This window comes from Serinus canaria, chromosome 7 (genome assembly GCF_022539315.1).
Source record: "Serinus canaria isolate serCan28SL12 chromosome 7, serCan2020, whole genome shotgun sequence".
Lineage (NCBI taxonomy): Eukaryota > Metazoa > Chordata > Aves > Passeriformes > Fringillidae > Serinus > Serinus canaria.
The window spans coordinates 13,051,828-13,071,153 of NC_066321.1; the positions used below are offsets into that span (position 1 = coordinate 13,051,828).

Here is a 19,326-nt window from a genome sequence, read left to right on the forward strand (position 1 = left end):
CTTTCTAACAGCATTTTTATATGTTTAATTGAAGGGAATCACATAGGGATCTGAATTATTATAGCAGTTATTAACTGGGGCAGATAAACACCAGATTTCTTGCATATTGGTGTCTGGTCATAGGTATCCAGTGTCCTGTATGAATATTGAAATATCAACATTACAAGTTAGTTTACTGTGTTTATGTTTGCAGTGGTTTCTCTAAAGCCTGTCAACTTTAGAGCCCATTGTTGAATAGAAATTCTGAATAAAGCAGAAAATTGTGATTGTGTGTGGTGAGAGGGAATTGGACAGTTATACAAAGAGGGAGAGAGAGATATAAGGGAATGGAAATGTTGCATGGAGAAAAAAAAACTAAAAATGTCTTAAAAATATAAAGTAAATTTTCAGCATGGTGAGAAATTTAACAGTATTGTCACAGAATATCTGATGAATAGCTGATACTAGAGTGGGTAAATGTACTTATCCACTGTCTGAAGAAGTGGCTGAAAAAGCAAGGTGACAAAAAACTGTTGATGACGTGCTACTATTTAATAGTAAAGTATCCTATAAGTATAGCATACTTCTTGGTCAAGAAGTGAGAAGAGCCTATGAAGCACTTTAAAAGGATCTTACCTTGGGGGCTGTTTATTTCTACCAGAGGTAAAATATGAAATTGTTGAAATAGGAGGTTGTCAGGAGCACTGATGTGCCTAATCAAAGGCAGAGGAAGATATCTGTTCAAAGAGAGGTTAACTGAAAATAATCCAGGACTGTTCAGAATGGGAAGACTCAAAGTGGATGGGGCTCACTGACAGGAGCAATGCTCATTTTCATTTTCTTACAATAGGAGAAGAGAGACAATTCAATGACAGTGAAAGACAAAACCCTCAAAACTAGATCTAAAAGACAGCACCTTATTAACATAATGTTGTTTTCACCTTATGTACCCATTGTACACAGAGCAAAGTCACTTTCACAGGGAAATTCATCAGTTGTAAGAAACACTGAGGAATCCACACCAAATATGCATCTGTGTGTGGGGAAGTGAACCAAAGGTATGTGCCCAAGGCATGATTGGATGCACTTGGATGCCATGAAGGGCACCATGAGGATGTGAATGAGTCCATGCAGGGATCATTCAGTTGGGGTGGTTGCATTGGCTGCTTTGGGAACACATCTGGCATGTTTCCAGGGCCATCCACATGGGAATGTAAGCTAGCTATGCTCCCTTTTCCTGGGTCTCCAGTCGTCTGTGGGGGTCTATGGCCATCCCTTTTTGACTTAAAGTGCAGAAAGAATGTGTTGTGTCATACTTTGGGGTAATGAACAGTCACCAGGGCTGGGAAGGATTTTCCTTGTAGGCTGGTTGTTTGATAATCAGCCCACTTGAATTAATCTTAATTAAAGATTTATAACAGTCAACAGAAAAGATGATTGATAGACCCTCTGAACCTCAGGTCTGTCAGTCTTTCTGTCCTTGTGAGGCTTATTTTTTTCATGCTGCTTAGAAATCTCTTGGTCTGTCTGGAGTACTACTTAAATGCTAAGAACCATGTTCTCCAGGACAAAGCCTATAGACATGCAATCTACTTCCATGTGCTTGTTTTACTGTCCTGTTTCAAAAGTGGAATGAACTTTTCTCATCTCCTTCTGAATAAATTTTACCCTTGAAATCTGAAAGATTCACTTGCAGTACACTTGAGTCATCCTGTCACTGTGCTTCTCTACTGATGCTGTTTTACAGTGTTCAGACCCTGGGCTATCAAGTCAATAATGCTTAGAACTTGCCTTGACAAGATCAATGGTTCAGTTTATCTTTGCCAGGTATTGCTGTCCCCACATAGTTTTCCTTTCTTTTCTTCCCTTTTTTTTAATTCCAGGATTGCAGTTTGGGGAAAGATGCAACCTTATCTCAGGTCTAGTTGCTGGTCCAAGGTCTGTTTTTTAAACTGCCCCAGTGAAAAAATCATTAATTAATAAAAATACATCTCTACTTGTTGCAGATAATTTCTGTTTTGGAGTCTCATCTCAAAGTGCAAATACTGCTAATTTCTCTGATGCAGGAAAAAGAAAGTTTTATTTTCTCTGTCTCAAAAAACTGTATAGAAACTGTCTAAATCTCAGAAAAAATAAGGAATTCCAATAGGATGTGAAGTGGATAATCAAAATTATACTTGCAATTTTTTGCACATTGTGTCTTTTTTTTCATTCAGCTAGCAATGATTAAGATTTTTATTTTTCCATATAGTACGTATCCCTACTGCTGTTCCAAAACAATCAGTTGAATTATTGTCCATGGAATCCATCTTTCCCTTTGTTTCCACATGTGAATCTCAGCTCATCTGCTTATAGAATTCCTAAATCTATTTTCCATAAGAAACCATTTCCTTTTTGCTTCCTATAGCAATTACACAGATGCAGGAGTCCCCATGTACTCAGCCCTTTTTGCATTTCTTGTGGACTTGGGAAATTCTCATGTGAAGAGGAGGGCTGCCCCTGGGCAGGCTGAAGCAAGAACAGATAGGAGCAGGGCATGCCCTTAATTCTGCCTTTAATACCTGCAGCTACAGGATTTTGGAACAACAATTTAAATGGTCAAACTCCCTCTACCCTGTAGCTTACTGTCTGTAGTTATGATTGACTTTTTCACAAGAGAAAACAAAAAATAGAAATTCCTTACAAATTATTTACTACTGTTTAGATTAAAGGCAGCCCTTGAAGATTTACAGTTTATCCCTCAAAACACTACAGGTCTTTTGGCACACTGTACTTCTGACAATTAATATGGGTTTTTTTTGAATTTTCATTAAATATTCTTCCAAAACCTTGGGGGAGGAGGGTGCAAGATGTCACAAAAAAAGGTGTCTTGTTGTCATCCATCAGAAACATCTGCCACGGTCATTCTGCTGAGAATTGCTTTGAATGCATTGCAGTGCCCTGGATGGATGTGGCTGAATCAGAGCTCAGGAGGAAGCTGATGGGCAGAAAACAAGCTGCAGAAGCATATATTGCTGGGTCAGCCAGCAGGAAAAAAAAAAAAAAAGATACAAAAATAGTAATGGGATGCTTTCAGAGAAGACTCAGGAAACACTTCTTTGAGTCAGTGAATTAAACTGCCTGTGATAAGAAATTGCTCTTTTAATATCCTTTGAAGAGAATTTATATTAGAGTAGCTGGGTTGACCTGCCACTGCAGCTTCGAACAGTACAGTGTTTAAGAAGAAAAGTCTTTTCTTTTTTGTGTACTTTTAGTTATAGGTACAGCATTCAGAATAAAATTTGGCATTCAGTGTGGAGCACCATGAAACAAATGCATCCTATGAGCTCTGAGAGTTATTTTTTTCTCTCATGTAGCATTTACCATATGTTTGGCTTGTTGGCAATTTAATCAGTCTGAATAATCTTGTTTTGTGACAAACCTCCTAAATCACAAAGGAATGATGCAGTTTGTATGGGTGGAATATGCTCTACAGGGATATTTCAAGTTGAAGAATAAAAATGAGAATTAGACAATACAGAATTCATTGAAAGCCAGTTTTCCAGCTGCTCTAATTTCCCACAATTTAATTTGTGTGCCGTCAAAAGCAACTTGGAGGTTTCCAGCAAGATGATAGAACTATGGGCAGGCTAAACAGAGAGTCTAAAATGTGCTTAATGCATTGCAGTCCCATGCTGTAAAAACATCTCCTAGGGCCAAATGCAGACAGCATAATATCCTAGTGAATTGGACCATTAAATAAAACTGTGAAGTCATAAAGCTGTAGCATTACCCTGAAATTAAAGCATTGTCACCTTTGAATTATGGAAATAATTTAACAAGCATTTAGGAAATCTGCTTTTCAGGGCTGCATTAAACTATTCCACATTATACAATAGAAGATGTGGCTGCAGTCTCCTACTTGGTTTTGAATGACTTCCAGCTTGTGTTTAGTTTGAAATTTTACCAAGCTGAGAAAGTAATAAAAGAGTAGAATGGAGTAATAGAAGATAAAAATTAACAGTAACCTATGCCTGGGCAACAGTTTTTTAATTCTCATTGCAGATTCGTAAGTGCAAGGAGAACTCATTAAATGGAGTAAACAGGAAAAAAAAATGTGCAGTATGGACAGATGTAAAAACATAATGGTAACTTCTTAGTTGAAATCCATGAGAAGAGAGCTTTACATGTGCAGTTTAACAGTTTCCAGGTATGGAAATGTCTAGAAGGAGGTAGTGGCACTCAGCTTGGTTTGCACCTGCGGTTAGAGGGTCATTGTGTAAAAACAAAATGTAAACAAAACAGAGCAAAGATTAAATAAAAATCCTTGCATTATGAAACAGGAACAAATATTTGAAGCCCCAGTTTCAAAAGCTGTGGGCATTACTGGTGTAGAGCGTGCCTCTAAAGGCAAATGCCAAAGCCAGAGCTCAGGTGCAGACAGCTGTTCACTGTTTGCTGGAGTGATCTGTGGGCACATTCAGATTGCAGCTACGTGTCTCTCACAGGTCCTGAACCTGCCTGAAGTGCCAGATCACAGACCATTGTCAGGAGGCTTCAGAGCACCTGCCAGTCAAGTAGGGAGGGTAGGATGCCTTGACCTCATCCTGAGGCAGGCAGTGATATTTTGGGAGCAGCCCTAGCTAAACTTGTGCAAGTGAATTTGAGAAAATAGAATGATCTTTTTCTAGTTTTTGCCAAGTTTGAGGTGGAGAAACTGGGATTTGAATAAACCCCAAGGGCTGATCTGAAAGGTGATGGTCTTCAGAAGAAATGCTGAGATTATTTCTGAGTGGTTTTCTGATCTATGGAAGCAGGTGCAACGGTCTTGATATTGTCTTCTAATGGTTCAAGGATTTACTGCCCTCTAGGTCTTAGTAACTTCTCTCTCAACCAGTGGAGATGCATGCGGGAGCACTGTTGCCTCTTCTACTCTGTCCAAAGCAATCTAAAATTTAAATAATTTTCAGTCTCACTCACTGCATTTAAACAAAAGGGTGTCCTTTTGAAAGAAGGAAGGTTGTTTTTTGAGGGTTTTTTACTGTGATGTGAATATAATCCTTTTATTCTTTAAGCAGGTTGTGTTTGACTTTGTATGCATTTCCTCGCCCCTCTACACCTCACGTGCTGCTTTCTAAAATGGAAGTACTTTTTCCCTGGAAGTGGGAAGAAGTGTGACTGAGATGGTGGAAGAGATTTCTCTTCCTTTTCTTCCTCTGACCTTGTTGCCTCCAGCTCTATCTGCGTTGTGTTGAGCTGCCCTTCTGATCCGAGGTTTGCTTGCTGGTGGCTGTGACTCTCTTGTCACTAGATCAGCAAGAAAAACAGAGATCTTATTTGAGAAGCTGAACTGATGGGAACCTTTATTTCAAAGGTAAAGCACAGAGGGAGACTTTGAAGTGACCACTAAAGCACAGATCTGATCTGTAGAGGTATTAAGCCTAAAAGACAAAGCATGTGTAGATTAGGAAATATCTGAAATGTAACTTCAAAATTCTTCTCTTCTGTGTAACTTTTAACTCCATTCTGATATACTTGCTAAATCACATTTACTTTGAATACAGAAAGAAACTTGATGTGTTTTTCCTTTCCCTTTGTAAACTAGAGGATGGAAAATAGGTCAACTTATTTCTAAATGATCCTGTGGAAAAAAGCAGGTCTAGAATGTCAAAGTTCAGATCTCAGGACAACTGTGTGCAGCTGTAATGATAACAAGACTGCTGAAAATTAATGAACAATCATAGAGGAAGATAAGAGGAAGACCTGTCACATTTCCTGTCCAGCACTCCTGTTAATGAGTGCTGGCTGCTTACAGTATACTTGCTGATACCTTGTCCAACCTCATTTCAAACATGTCAATTCATTATATTTCCAACACCTTTTTTGGGAAGACAGTTTTGTGCTATGCTTTTTTTAATCAGCTTTTCCTAGTATTCCTTCTTTGCTTCTAAATTGCTAGCTCTTGATGCTTTTGACTTTTCAGGTGCCCACATGGCACCTTTCTTGATGCACAGCCTGGAAAGTACAGCAGTGTTAACCACTGTACAGCTAGAGCATTAGGCTGCTCTACTTCCTGACCAGCACTGTAGCCACTATTGTGAGCATTGATTTTATTGCATTTTCTTAAAATTATGTTCAGAACTCTCAGTGTGGAGGTGCTTTTCACAGCCCACCTGGAATTTCAGCAACCAGTATATTCCATCATCTCCTGGTTTTATGTCTCACATTATCAGCAACTCAGTGTTTGTCTTTTTAGTAGCTATTTCAGTTAAGGCAGAAGTTAAACTTCTGTCAGCTTTTGTGAGATGAGAGTTAACTCACCCTCGACTGCTTTTGAAAAATCCACTCTGTTCTTGTCAATATTGTCTTTAGAGAGCAAAAGAAAACAGAGACTGGCTGATAAGGATAGCTACTTTAAGATGTACAAGATGTCTGTTACAAAGTCATTGAAGTATATTGTGTTCAAAGCAATATATGTGGAGGACTGTGCAGGGTATTGTGCTGCAGTGTTCACTGTGATTACAACCACTGGGACAAATATTACAAGCAATAAATTCGTAGTATTTCTTATCATTTTAATCTGACTTTCGTGTATTGCACATTGCAGCAATGTTTCTTTGAGCTCCAACTCCAAGGGTCCACAAGCAGCTCCCTGAAGTCAGTAAGAACCACAGAACTGCAGACCTATGAGCAAGTTTTCTGTCTACATCACAGAAAAGATGAGAGGGTTGTGAGTGAATGTGTAGCTTCTTCTGTGTAAACTGTCCTTACAGTTAATGCAAGTTAATTTCTCTGTCACTTGCAGCCAGGTCTTGGAACAGACCTCTTTAGATAGTCTCCAGATGGTTGTTGTTACTTGCCTGTCATTTGAATGCCTCCATAATGACAATCCATCCAATCATCTGTGTCTTTGCACAGATAGTCCATTTAGGATTTTTATGCATCTCTTAGTATTCTGTTGAAGTCATCTGGGACATATATGTAGCTCAGTGAAAAACCCTTTGACTGCAATGCATTGTAGTGTCCACAGAGCTGTTGGGCTTATCATGCCAGTGTATTGGGGAGTTACTGGAAAGCTCAGGCCTGGAAGAACTTAGGCCAGGTAATGTGGTTAAACTATCTGAATCCTTAATTGCACAGTTTTTAAGATCAGCTTAGAAAATATATGATTCATTGTTATCTAGGGTTTTCCTAATGAAGCATAAATAACAAAATAGAAATCTGTTGCCTCGATCTTACTTCTTCCTCTGTAACTGTCTGCGTGTTTCTGCAAGTGAGACTGAAATCTGCTTCTCATCAAATGATTGAAAATTGCTGCCTTAAATTTTTGCCCTGTCAGTATCTTGTATCCTCCCTAGGCAAGCAGGGTCTTTGATAAAGAGGAAATTTGCTGGTTGTGACATTTACTAATAGTGTTGGGCATGTGCAGGGCTCAGTCCTGTGAATCCTCCTTGAGGAGTTCATCTGTAACTCTGTGTGAGCTCAGCAAATTGGCCTTTCTGCCTTGCCCATTGCTATACCAGAACCAACTGGGAAAAAGCCTCCCTGGAAACTAATTGCTTCTAAGTGTGGTGTTCTCATTATGCCAACCCCAGTGATGATCGTGAACTGGGTTGGAGGGTGCAGGTTGTACTTAAGCCTAGATTCTGCTTTCTGTCACCTACACAATCCCTTGCTCTGCCAGTAAATGCAATGAGGAAAGGAGAATGGGCTCCCCAGCATGGAAAAGCATCAATATTTAGAGTTAACTACAGATGCCAAGTCATATGGCATTCTGTGCCGTCATCCAAGTAGAGCATCACTCAACTTATATGCAGAAAAATCTGAGAACTGAGTGAAATGAGTGATCTGACTTCCAGCTGGGTGGTAAGAACATACTCTCAGTTTGACTTTCTGGCAAGAGACTGCGCTTTCTGCTCATGGTGAGTTTATGCAAGCTCATCAGCTGCAGTTCTCTGCTTCCATTTGTTGTTACAACAGCATGGGCTGTGCTCTCAGGCAAAAGGTGAATGTTACCCCCATAAACCATAATATGATGTGTTTTCTCTCAGGGACAAAGGTATCTAACTTTATACAGATACCTGGTAATAGAAGAAGCTGAAAGTCTCCTGTGCTTCCCAGGAGGCTTGTAGTTTCTGTCTTGCTCAGCAGGCAGTGTAGTGTTTGCTTGAGCTGCTTCAGGGAGAAACATCTTTGTGGGCCACACTGACCTTTCATGAAGACAGACCTGGTTGGTGTTAATCACAAAGTGCCCATTTAGGAGCCCAGGGTCCTGCTGCTGATCTGTCCACTGCAGTAAATGTTACATTTCAGCTGGTTTATTTTGTTCCCTGCTTGTTGGAAGTGTTTTGCTGTTAACCTCCCGTTCAATCGTTTTTCATTTAACAGAAGATAAGATCTGGACTGAAGTGCAGCACAACAGCACAGGGCTGACCAGAGTGCAAGGAGCTGGTCCAGAGAAGCCCTACACCATGTCCTTGAACTACAGCAGCAGCGCAGAGCAGCTGGAGGCTGTGATCAACAGCGCTGAGTACTGCGAGCAGGAGGCAGCCTACTACTGCAGGAAGTCACGGCTCCTCAACACCCCCAGTAAGTGCCACCAGCCCAGATCTTTCCTTCTTAACTCCTACTGGTTGTACAGCAGGTAGAGGCCACGCTGCAGCTAAGGAGAAAAAAAAAACCCAAACCAATAATAACCCCCAAATTAATAGTAGCAATATGGAATAGAGTGAAAAACCTTTTACTGTTTTGGATGCTACTGTGCAGTGCCTGTGCTCTGGTGCAGGAGGGTCTGAGCCCCTCAGGGGAGTTTTCACTCTACAAGTTCATGCATGCCCAGACTCTGAAAACTTCTATGATGGAAAGTGCTACCTAGAAACCTCAAAAAATGTATTTAGCTGATGGCAAATGGATGAGTTTATTCATTTGCAGGTTTTACCTGTATATTAAAAAGCATCCAGATTGCTCTAGACTCATGTAGGGGAGGGGTGTAACCTCTTCTGATTCCCACAGCCCTGAATATGACCTTCAAAGTGCTTGGTAGTAGAGTTCCTGGGGCAAAACTAACTTTCCCCTTGCAATAGAAGGTATTCATTTTTTCCCCCTTGTCCTAATGTAACAGAAAAAAGGAAGCAGAGGGTCTCATCAGTTTGTGTTTCTCTGCAGCACCAAATTTCCAGTGGCTATTCAGGATGTCTGGCTTCCAATCAACTCTGTCTTGATGTCAGGATTTTATGTTTGTTTATCTAGAGAGATGAATGACACAAAGGGTAGACTTCTGAATGTCTTCCATGTCTCCTCTGTTACTTATGATGTCTGTATTGTCCTGGTGATGATTTGATTATTAGCAACTCTTAAATTTGTTTGTAGTTTAGAAGAAAGACCATGGAAAGCCTGAAGGGAAGTTTGCAGTAGGAGTTCCTATTCTTAAAACCATATTGCCTAATGAGATGTGTCAAAACCCTCCTGGTTCCAGCAAAGCTACTATAATACTGATTCTTTATGGATCCAGTAATCAGATGCCTTACAGTCAGTTTATTTTTAAAAGCTGTGAATTATGTCTTTTGTTATCATCAGATTTACCAGCCAAGAATTGATTGTATTGCTAATCTTTTTTTTAAAGAATGAAATGTTAATAGCAGCATCCAGGGTAGAGCACAAAGGGAAAACAAATTGTGGGCATAACAGCTCCTAAAGTGGAATTGATGTCATACTTTCAGTGTTGCTGGCTTCTATATCCCACAACACACTTGATATGGCTAAAAGATAAAACCCCACAGAGGCTATTTCCAAAGTGTTGTTTCAAGGATGGATACCACAATATTAGATCAAATCTGCATGTGTTTATTTTTGCACATTTCTGTGAGGCATTTGGTCATGTGTATCCAGGAATGTACATTGTGAATGGGTTTTGAGATGACTCTTGTATGTGGGACCTCTCTAAAGCTAGGGGCACTTCCTGAGAACCAAAACTTTTTGGGGAATAAAAAGAAGTAAAAATAATCTTGTGTAAATTGACAGTGTGTAAACTGTGCATCTTCAGGACTAAAGCTATCAAACAACAGGCAGACTGGCTAAGAGGGCTCCTGACAGGCAGCTCATCCTCTGCTTGCCCAGGACCAAAGCTGTGGCTGATTCCTCAAGGGAAAGGATGTGGGGATGGGTCCAGCAGTCTGGCTTGTGCTCTTGCAGCTGGTGCAGTGCCACTGCTGTCCTGGCAGCTGACCACACAAGAATTGCACAACTCATTTAGTCTTTTCTGCAGCACCAGCTGATTAAAAAAAAATTGCAGTCTAGTGCTGTGCATGTGGTAGATACCATCATTTTTTCCCTCTTTTTTTTCTTCTTTTAGTATGCTTCAATTACACTTCCAGATTTGCCTTTTTTCATCCTCAGCTTTCTCAGTAGTCTAAGGATATGGCAAGATGTGAAACACGCTCCAAAATAACATTTCAGTTCTTGAAATGACAAGAAAAGGGTAATTTGTTCTTAACTGAGTATTTAGTATTTTTGTAGAAAAGCATTTTTTTCCCCAAAATCTATTAATTGATATTAATTTTGTAGTGAAATGCTGTTGTGTTACAGAGGAACTTAGAGACCACGTAGTGCTGAACACTATAGATGTCTTGAAGAGCTCTAGGACTTAAGGAATTTCCACTCCTAAACTTGAAGATGAGCTGCAAGTGTGAGTGACCTCAGGGTATTTTGCTGGACCTGCTGCAGAAGGTTCTCACCTGTGTTGTTTTTGCCAGATTTGGGGCCAGAGAAACAGAACAAAGATGAAAACTCTTGGGTTTTGTTTCTTCGTTTGACCTAGCCTGAAGCACTGTGTTCCTCTGTGTTGCCAGGGTATCTTACTGTGTAATTGCTGTTAGTGTGCAACACTTCAGATCTGACTGTACAATTCAATTTGCACTGCCCCTGCATTAATGAAAATACTGCATCTGTAGGCCAGCAGGAAATGTTACCTGACCTAATCCAGGTGCTGAATGTTTCCACTCAATATTACCTCTGAACTGAGCCCAGTGGTGAATGCCTAATGGAAGTGCATCTCCCAGAGGTATATCTAATCTTGACAAAGTTATAAAAGTTCCTCTTCCAAAGGGGTAATCCAATCCCAAGGATTTCCAAAGAAATCCAGTCCATTGCTGAGCTACCTCTCATTCTGGGCTTTGATCTTTTTTTCTTTTTTTTTTTTTTCCCTCCCTCAAGGGCATGGAACACATGATTAGGATATGACAGCTGGTAGCACCAACACACCAAATCATTGTCTTCAGGATCTAAATACTATCATGTTCCACAGAGAAGCAATAAAAACATTTCCCTTTCCTACTGCATCACAGTGCAAAGATGTATGTTCTGACATAGCAATTTTGGCTTTCACAGCTTTGACATGGGGCAAATGGGACAAGCAAGGCATTCTGAGCTGCCTCAGAGAGAAGCCCAGGAGGCTCCTGGCTTGCTTAAAATTGTTCCAGTTTATATCAAGGAATTTCTCTTTCTTCTTTTGCTGATCCCTCCTGCCCTAAAGACACAGGCACATCCTCAGTGGGTGTGAGTGAGCGTGGTATCCCTTTGAGTTTCTTGGATTTACATCTGCAATGTGTCAGACATGCAATCTGGCAGTTGGCAGAGGAGTTTACTCATCTCCACCTCCTGCTGTCTGGAACAGCCTTATTGGTTCTCCCTGTCATACTACAGCTTAGCTGCAAGCCTGTCTTTGAAAGCAAAAATTAAATTGCCCTAAACTGTAGTTTTGTAGATCTCTGCCATCAGACAGCTTTTCAGGAGGTTTGTGAATGCTGCAATAGATGTCTGTTCATCAAGGCATAGCTGGCTTTCTTGAGAAGGTGGCAAAGAAACTTGTATGACCAGAAATCACAAGTCTCCTGTGACTTTCCCAGGCCTGTTGGAGAAACACTAACATAACCAGAACAAATCTGATAGTGGGCATTAATTAGGAAAGTAATCCACACTCTTAGAAAAAGATTGCAGACTTACCCTTACAAGTAAGGCCAAGTCAGGCAAGCAGGAGAGGAGTGGGGTGGGCAGGAAGCTTGAGCTGCCTCTAAATGTGCTCTCTGTATTCTGAGAATATGAAAAGAAATGTAACCCTCCCCCAGGGCTTTGATTTCCTTTGTTCATAGAGCATCTCAGGCATTGCCTAAGGGAAGAGCACGTGTACAAGGGTAGCCACATGTCAGCAGATGCATGTTTAATTGAGCTGCTAACATACAAGATGTTTGAAGGTGTGAAAACCTTAACTGCACAGCCCCCCAGCTCTTGACTGAATTTGCTCAGTTTTCTAGAAGCAGTGGGTGGACTCAAATGCTTGTCACTTGGGAAGCTTCCTCACATCCACCTTATCAAGGACTTAGCACAGTGATGGCTCTATCAGTGGCAGCATAGCTTGCTTTACAATACTTGGCTGACAGTCTGTCAAGTTCATAGCACATTTGTGTAGGCAGGGACTGAGAAAAGATCAGTCCAAGAGAAAAATCAAAGAAATAGGAATGTCTGTAGCTGGTGGGGTTTTCCTGACTTCTTCCTTATTTTTCTCTTTCCAGTAGAATTCCTGCACCATGTCACCTTAAGCTTTGATGTCAAACATTGATCCTAAGCTACATCCATCCTAAACTACACACCTCTTCCCTGAATTTATGGTCTGTCAAGTCTCACTATTATATGACTTGCACCCAGGTTTCCACCTCCTCTCCTCCTCTTTGGTCCCCAGCTAGTCCCATATTTTGGTGCCAGGCTGCACCAGGTGTGTCCCACAGTCTGACCCCTTATGTCAGGCTGCTGGTTGCCCTCACTGGTGAATCACTGCATTTGCATTTTATAACTCTCTCTTGGAGGGAAAGATGTAGTTCTGCCTCACAGTGGGGAACACATCAGAATTTCTTAGTTTAGACTTAAGACTGGTCAACTTTTCTTTTTCTTTATCTATGCCCTGTATGTGGCTAGGGCTTTGTCTGTGCAGGCTCCCTCCTGAGCTCCAGGTGAGGCCAGTGATGTGAGAGCAAAAGGTGCTGAGAAATGTCCTGCAGGCCCTGCCTTCAGCAGTGGCTGCTGGAAAGATGCAGCTTGGGGTGAGCACACCAGTTGATGTCTTTAGCAGTCCCTCAGTCTGTCCCCACCACCCACAGCTGCTCAGACAAGGACATTAGCATTTATGCTATTGCCAATCCCTTTTAGTACCCACTATGGATCTGTTATCATAAACTTGTCTAATCACTCTTTGAACTTTGTTAGGCTGCCTGCCCTCCTGTGGCCTTCTAGGAAAGCAAGTTCCAGGAGTTCCCCACTAGCTGTTTCACAGAACTACATTTTTTTAATGTGTTTCTAACTACTGTTTCTCTCAGTGCACTGAGTTCTTGTATTACAGGATGCAGTGGAACACAGTTTTGTGCCCAAACAGAGCTTTTATAGTGCTTTTGGTTACTCATCTAGGACTTTCACTAACTCTAGTTTTTTTCACCTGAAATGCCCGCAGTTTTTTGAGATATTATTTGCACCAAGATTTCACCACTTTAGAGTAAATCTTTTTGAAGAAAGGAGTCTAAAGCCTGGGTTCTGTTGGAGTATTTTACATAGATGTATCAGGAGGTGATATAAAATGACCTATAACAAGCAGTCATTTACCAATGGGGTTTTGCTCACTGGTATTTTATGGCTTTTAAATATAATTTCCAGTTTATCATTCCAGTACTTTCAATTGTTAATGCACTGCCAGGGGACTATTTGTTCTTGTACAAAATAACTTTAAATTGTTATTGCATTACCAGGAGACTGTTTTTCATTGCACAAAATAACATAGAACAGGGCAGTCTGCCCTCAAAAAGTGGCTTGTGTTGAAGGAGTGGTGGATAGGTGGCAGGTGTGGATTGTGTGCTGCAATTATTCTTGGGTAAATAGAATCCCATTTTTGAGAATGATTGACTTTCCATCTGTGTTTCCATCACCATACCTTGTCTCTCCCCCCAAAGTGGCAGTGACAGTTTCTCACAAGCAATTTTAGACAACTTGTGCTATATTTGGAGACTTTGGAACAGAGTTCACCATAGTAATGCAATGCAACCCCCTTATTTGTAGGGAGAGATTTAGAGGACATTTTTTAAGATGCTATGTTGTTTTTTTGTGTGCAGCTGATTAAAATGCAGGGGGTCTGAGCAGAATACAAAACCTGTGGCATTGCAGAGGTAACTTGGCACAGAGCCTGCACACACCTGTGAGGAGTGGAAATATCATTATCCTAGTTTCTGACCCTTTACTCCCCTTTCCCTCTACTATTCTCCCTGGCTGGCAGGGAGGTACAGTGTGCTACAGCTGCCAAGCAAGGAATGGCAGCTACTTGCTGCTATTACCTCTCAGCCAGTCTTGATGTGTTTCTCTGAGTTTGAAATGCAGCCAAGAAGCTAAATGATGGGAAAAACATGGGAATAAATCCTTGCTCAACCACACACTGGATGGCTTCTAACACAGTGGAAGGAGAGCATGTTCCCTCCTTGACACCCACTGCAGGAGAGGGCAGGCTTCTAATGCTACCTGACACAATTCTGCAGTGACACCAGCGGGGCAGCAGTCTCCTGGGATGGCTCCAGTGAACACTGGAGCACCATTATCCGTATTTGCTTTAGACACAAGGTGTCAGGTGAATTTAAAAAAGCACTTCTTTGAGTGAGGATTGATGGAGTAGTGAGGAGAGCTTCTGTGGTTACACTCCTCTTTGCTTCTATCAAGTACATCCTTCATATTTCTCCTGTCACTGGATATTTCTGTTGATTTTTTTGTTGTGTGTTTGTTTCAGGTTTTTTCCCTTCCTTGAATGAATTCATATTTGTAAGTCTGAGGAGCAATTTTGGAATTATACTTTTATTTTATTTTATCAAATTTCATTTCATTTGAGACCTTTTACAGTTTACATAGAAAACATATTTGCACTCCAAACCAAATAGATCTACTGTGTTTTACTGACATGGAAATTATCTTTTCCAGTATACAGGAAGCTTGACCAGGGGTATTAATGAAGGTACATAGGACATGTAAATGACATGTAAATCTAGATAACAAATTTTGAGCCTGAATTCTGGAGTTAACTGAACACACTATTACTGCTGTTTCTATGAGGAAGTTGGTGGTGTGAGCTGATGCTGCAAGATGTTTACCTGACCTCTACAATCTGTTGGTTTGGGACTTTTGATCCCAAAGAACTTCTGGTTTGGAGTAAAGTAAATGACATCTTTTGTTCAACCTGTGAAACTTGTGGGATTGTGTAAGTGCTCATAGCTCATTAATGCTGAAACATTGAGTTCAGGGAATTCTGTAGTCCAAATAAGAGTTTGGAAATGGATCGTTTTATAAGGCACACATGTGTGCCAGAATCAAACACATCTTAATGATACCTCTGGCTTGAGAGACCCAGTTGTATAAACTATTCATACACCCAGTTTGAAGAAGGGAAGAAGGACAGAATTCTTTCAATCTATTTCAGCCAACATTCCCTTAATCATGAGCAGTAATAGTCATTTTTTTCCTTTTTTTTTTTTTTTTTAATTTGCAGGACTCAGCGTATTGTTAACAATAAATAAATAGTGGTGATTAGAAACAAACAGCTGATCCATGGTTTGTTATATTAGTGGGTCATTAGCTATGACAGCACCCTGTCCTCCATTCAAGGAAGAAAGCAGGACTGCTGCCTGAGCAGAAAAGTGTGCTTCTCCCTCATTAGAGCCACAGCAGGGAGCGTGTTCTCATCACACTTCCATTTGTCTGCTTCTTTCAGCTGTCCTACTTTAAACATCTTGGGCTCCATTAGACTCAGATTGTCTTACTGACATTAAACCAATTTATCTGTCAAATTTGGGCCAGTGCAGAGAGTTGATGTTTTCTGATTTTGCAGAGCAGAAGATGTAAATTACAGCAGTGGAAGAGTTTTCATCTAACCTCTTCCACCAAGATGCCACATGAGTGGCAATAGTTAATGGCAATAGTAATTTTCATTGGTATTTACATTATTTTTGAGGCTAAAAAAGCACTTGTGGCTGAAATTTTTCAGTTTTATGTGTTTTCTGGGTTCATTTGAGTCCTCTTTTAGACGTGGGGAAGAAAGTAGGTGCATAGCAAGGCACTTGCAGAAAATCAGTTGGGATGGACCCCCTGTGCTTAGATTTTGTTGGAATTGGTTTGACCTGCCCAGGAAAACAGAGGTATTCAGAGGCTATGCACCAAAAGATCAATAGCATAACTTAATCATATGAGTAATTAGGGGGAAAGAAAATGCAACTCTATGGTAAAAAATGACAGATTTTTGCTCTGAATAATTAGGTTACTGCTCAGATTCACTGCTTGTAAATCTGAAGTCCAGGAATTTTACCCCCATTGCAGGAAGGTAGCCATGGAAAATTTATTTTCATTTTTGAAAGTGGAAACACAGGGACAGGAGAAAAGAATCTATGAGAATCATCTGAAGGTGGCATTTTGACATTACTTGGTGTTCAAACAAAAAGGGAACAAAATCTTCTCTAAGCAAAACACTAAACTAAGTACTCTTAGATGAGCTATCTGCTGCTAAAAGGAGCATAAAAGTAGCTCTTCTGAGTTTCTCTTACTTCCTTTTATAAAAAGAACTTCCAAAAATGTAGAGGATAAGAAGGCATACTTTGAGAAAATGTTTCCAGACACTGGGAGAAAAAGTTGTGAACTTCTTCCACTCACAAGAAGCATCTAAAAGCAATTTAGAATTGTTTGCATCCCCCCAGCCTGGATCAGGAGAAGAGCAGATCTGAATGAGACTTGACTAGTAGTTATAAAGATGTGGTGACCTGAAAGAAAATAACCCCTTTAAAACCTTCTTTAGAGAAGCTTTCTTGTTATTTGCTTGGCCCAAAAGATTGAGAACAAAAATAAAAAAGCTTTTGAGCCTGAATCTTTTCCAAGTCCTTTTTACAAGAGAAAGACTCAGGCTGGTTTAGCCAAGATGTGCATTCCCCCTTGGTCTGTCTAGGACTCAAACCAACATCAAGAGCCTTCTTCCTTTACTCTCAAGAGCAGAATTCAGAAGCCCCAGAAGAAAAGTTTTTAAGTTTTTTTGGTTTTGTTGTTTGTTTTTTTTTAATTAACATTAGCATTTAGAAAGGCTAACCAATTAATCTATGCAGTTCTACTCTAAAGGTAGCTTTATTGTTTAGCAGAGAAGAAAAATGAGGCATCAGGCTGCAACTGTCACCAATTTTTCCTGAAATTGGAATGGGCCATTAGATGGATTTAAATGTACCCCTCCAAAACCAATGGCCAAGTTCTTGTAGCCACAAAAAAGAACCATACAAGTGTTTCCTCCCAGCTGAACACCTTTGATGTCTTTCACTCCAAATGTGAGCTTTCTGTAGGGACCTCTTGTGCTTTGCCCTTGTGCTACTAGAGGAAGAATGCACATGCCATTCCTTAGAGACTCATTTCCTTTGGTGTCACCAGAGTTATGGTGATTTAGCAGGAAGATGTGATCCCGTGAGTTTATATGGACCTACCAAGCTGCAAAGAAGCTAATGGTATATTCAGGGATATAGTAGGATTTTGGTTGTATTCAGCCAGATAAGGGGAGAAAGCTTCGAATTTGCACTGAAACTGGTAGAGTAATAAATGTTGTTATTTCCCCTTGGTTTTGTGGTTTAGTGTTGAATTTCTGTATGGATTTTTTTATATACACAGAGGAATGAAAATGCATTGCAAGTTTCACTTAGGCTAAGTACTAGAAGGATCTTTCCTAGAAGTAATGTCTGTTTGCTGCTTAGGCAATACCTGGAGCCTGTAGGAATGTATTTCTCAGTCAAATGTTCTTGAAACTGCCCAGTGGGTTGCTGAGTTATTTGGGCAACAGACACAGGTGTGCACAAAAAATCATGAAGAATGTTTCAATATGTCTCATTTCTCTAGAAAACTAGGTTGTGATTAATATCTAAAGCCTGCTAGAATCAGTAGAGACCCACTCAATGGGTCCTAGTGCTAAAAGGAAATCTTAATTTGGGCTAAAATGAGATACAGATGTAAGTATTTTCTCACCATGCGACATACAGAAATGTCTGTCTCCTTCCATGAAAGGAACAAAAGCTCAAACCAAACGTTCATCCTAAACTCAAATGAACTTCATCACTACCCACCATTCCTTCCTAGACCTTTGGACCATTGCTGTTGTGCTAGATTCAGTCCCTGTCTTTGTGTGCTGACTTTTTGTTTATCCAGGGTGCTTAGTTCCATGTCCCCCTTTCTTAAATCTTCCATTTCCCCAAAAAGTTTAAAGTGACATGTCTAATTTACAACATGTAGGGATTTCAGTGTATTAACACTAATGGCACAGGAAAAGTGCTCCCAGTAGAGTCTGCAATCAGTTTTGTTCATGCTGTCTTATTCAATGTGATCAAAATATTCATAGTAACATTTGGTGGGGGGAAGGAAAAGATAGCAGTTCTTGGCTGTTCTGTGTTACTGAACCTCAGTTCTCAGCCCTGTGTTACTGAACCTAGTTCAGGGCTGAAAGGTTTGTTTAATGATGACTCCAAGCCTATGATGAGCTGTTTTAAAAAGTGACCAGAGATCTAAAAAATGGTTCTGAGAAAAGAATAACATCAATTTCATGATATGTTTGTTTTAAATACTATCTTTTCCTTCATCTGATGATTCAAACAGTCAATGGAGTCCATAAAGTTATGTATTCATGCAGATGGAGTTCTCTCTTTTTGGGAAAGTATGTGTTTTTATATTTATGTAGATATGTGTGTGTTTTTATATTTATGTAGATATGTGTAAATCTTCTTTCCTCATTTTAGGAGGAAAAAGAAGAGTGGAATTTGGCTGTAATTAATTTTTTAGGCCATATGGATATTGTCAGGCCTGGTACAACTAGGACAAGTTATCTTCTAAAGTAGGCTCTACTTTGGCTTTTTCTCTGGCAATGCAAAGTCAATTTGATCCATTTGTTTTGCAGCTCTAATATCTGCTGTTGAACTGGGAAAGGGTCCTTCAATAAGCATTTTTTTAGATCCTGCTTTGGGGTCCTGTTTCCCAGAGCTTCCATGTTCAAAGCAGTGGCAGTTTTGTAGGTCACTTCCTTCCCAGTGCACACTTATGTTCTGGATTCATGAAAAGAGATTGTGTTGCATTTTGTTTACTACCTCTGTGAGACATGCTAGGGCCACTAGTCAATCTGCAGAACATTAGAAGTACCTTCTTAATAGAGGCAGAATTTTACTGAGTGAATAATTACATCCTGTTAGTGCTGAAGTAATCACCTTACATACAAGCAATGCCTCCAGAGGGAGGCATGTCCTTTCCAAAATGCCACCCTGGACAGTTCATTTTACGTCCATACAAAGC

General features: G+C 40.2%; 1 protein-coding gene across 1 annotated transcript in view; it reads left to right on the forward strand.

Annotated features, from left to right (window-relative positions):
- CNTNAP5 (contactin associated protein family member 5) overlaps window positions 1–19,326 on the forward strand; it is a 200,963-nt gene that overhangs the window by 109,033 nt on the left and 72,604 nt on the right. The window contains 1 exon segment of the mRNA XM_050977015.1: window positions 8,347–8,547. Coding sequence (XP_050832972.1) covers window positions 8,347–8,547 — 201 coding nt within the window.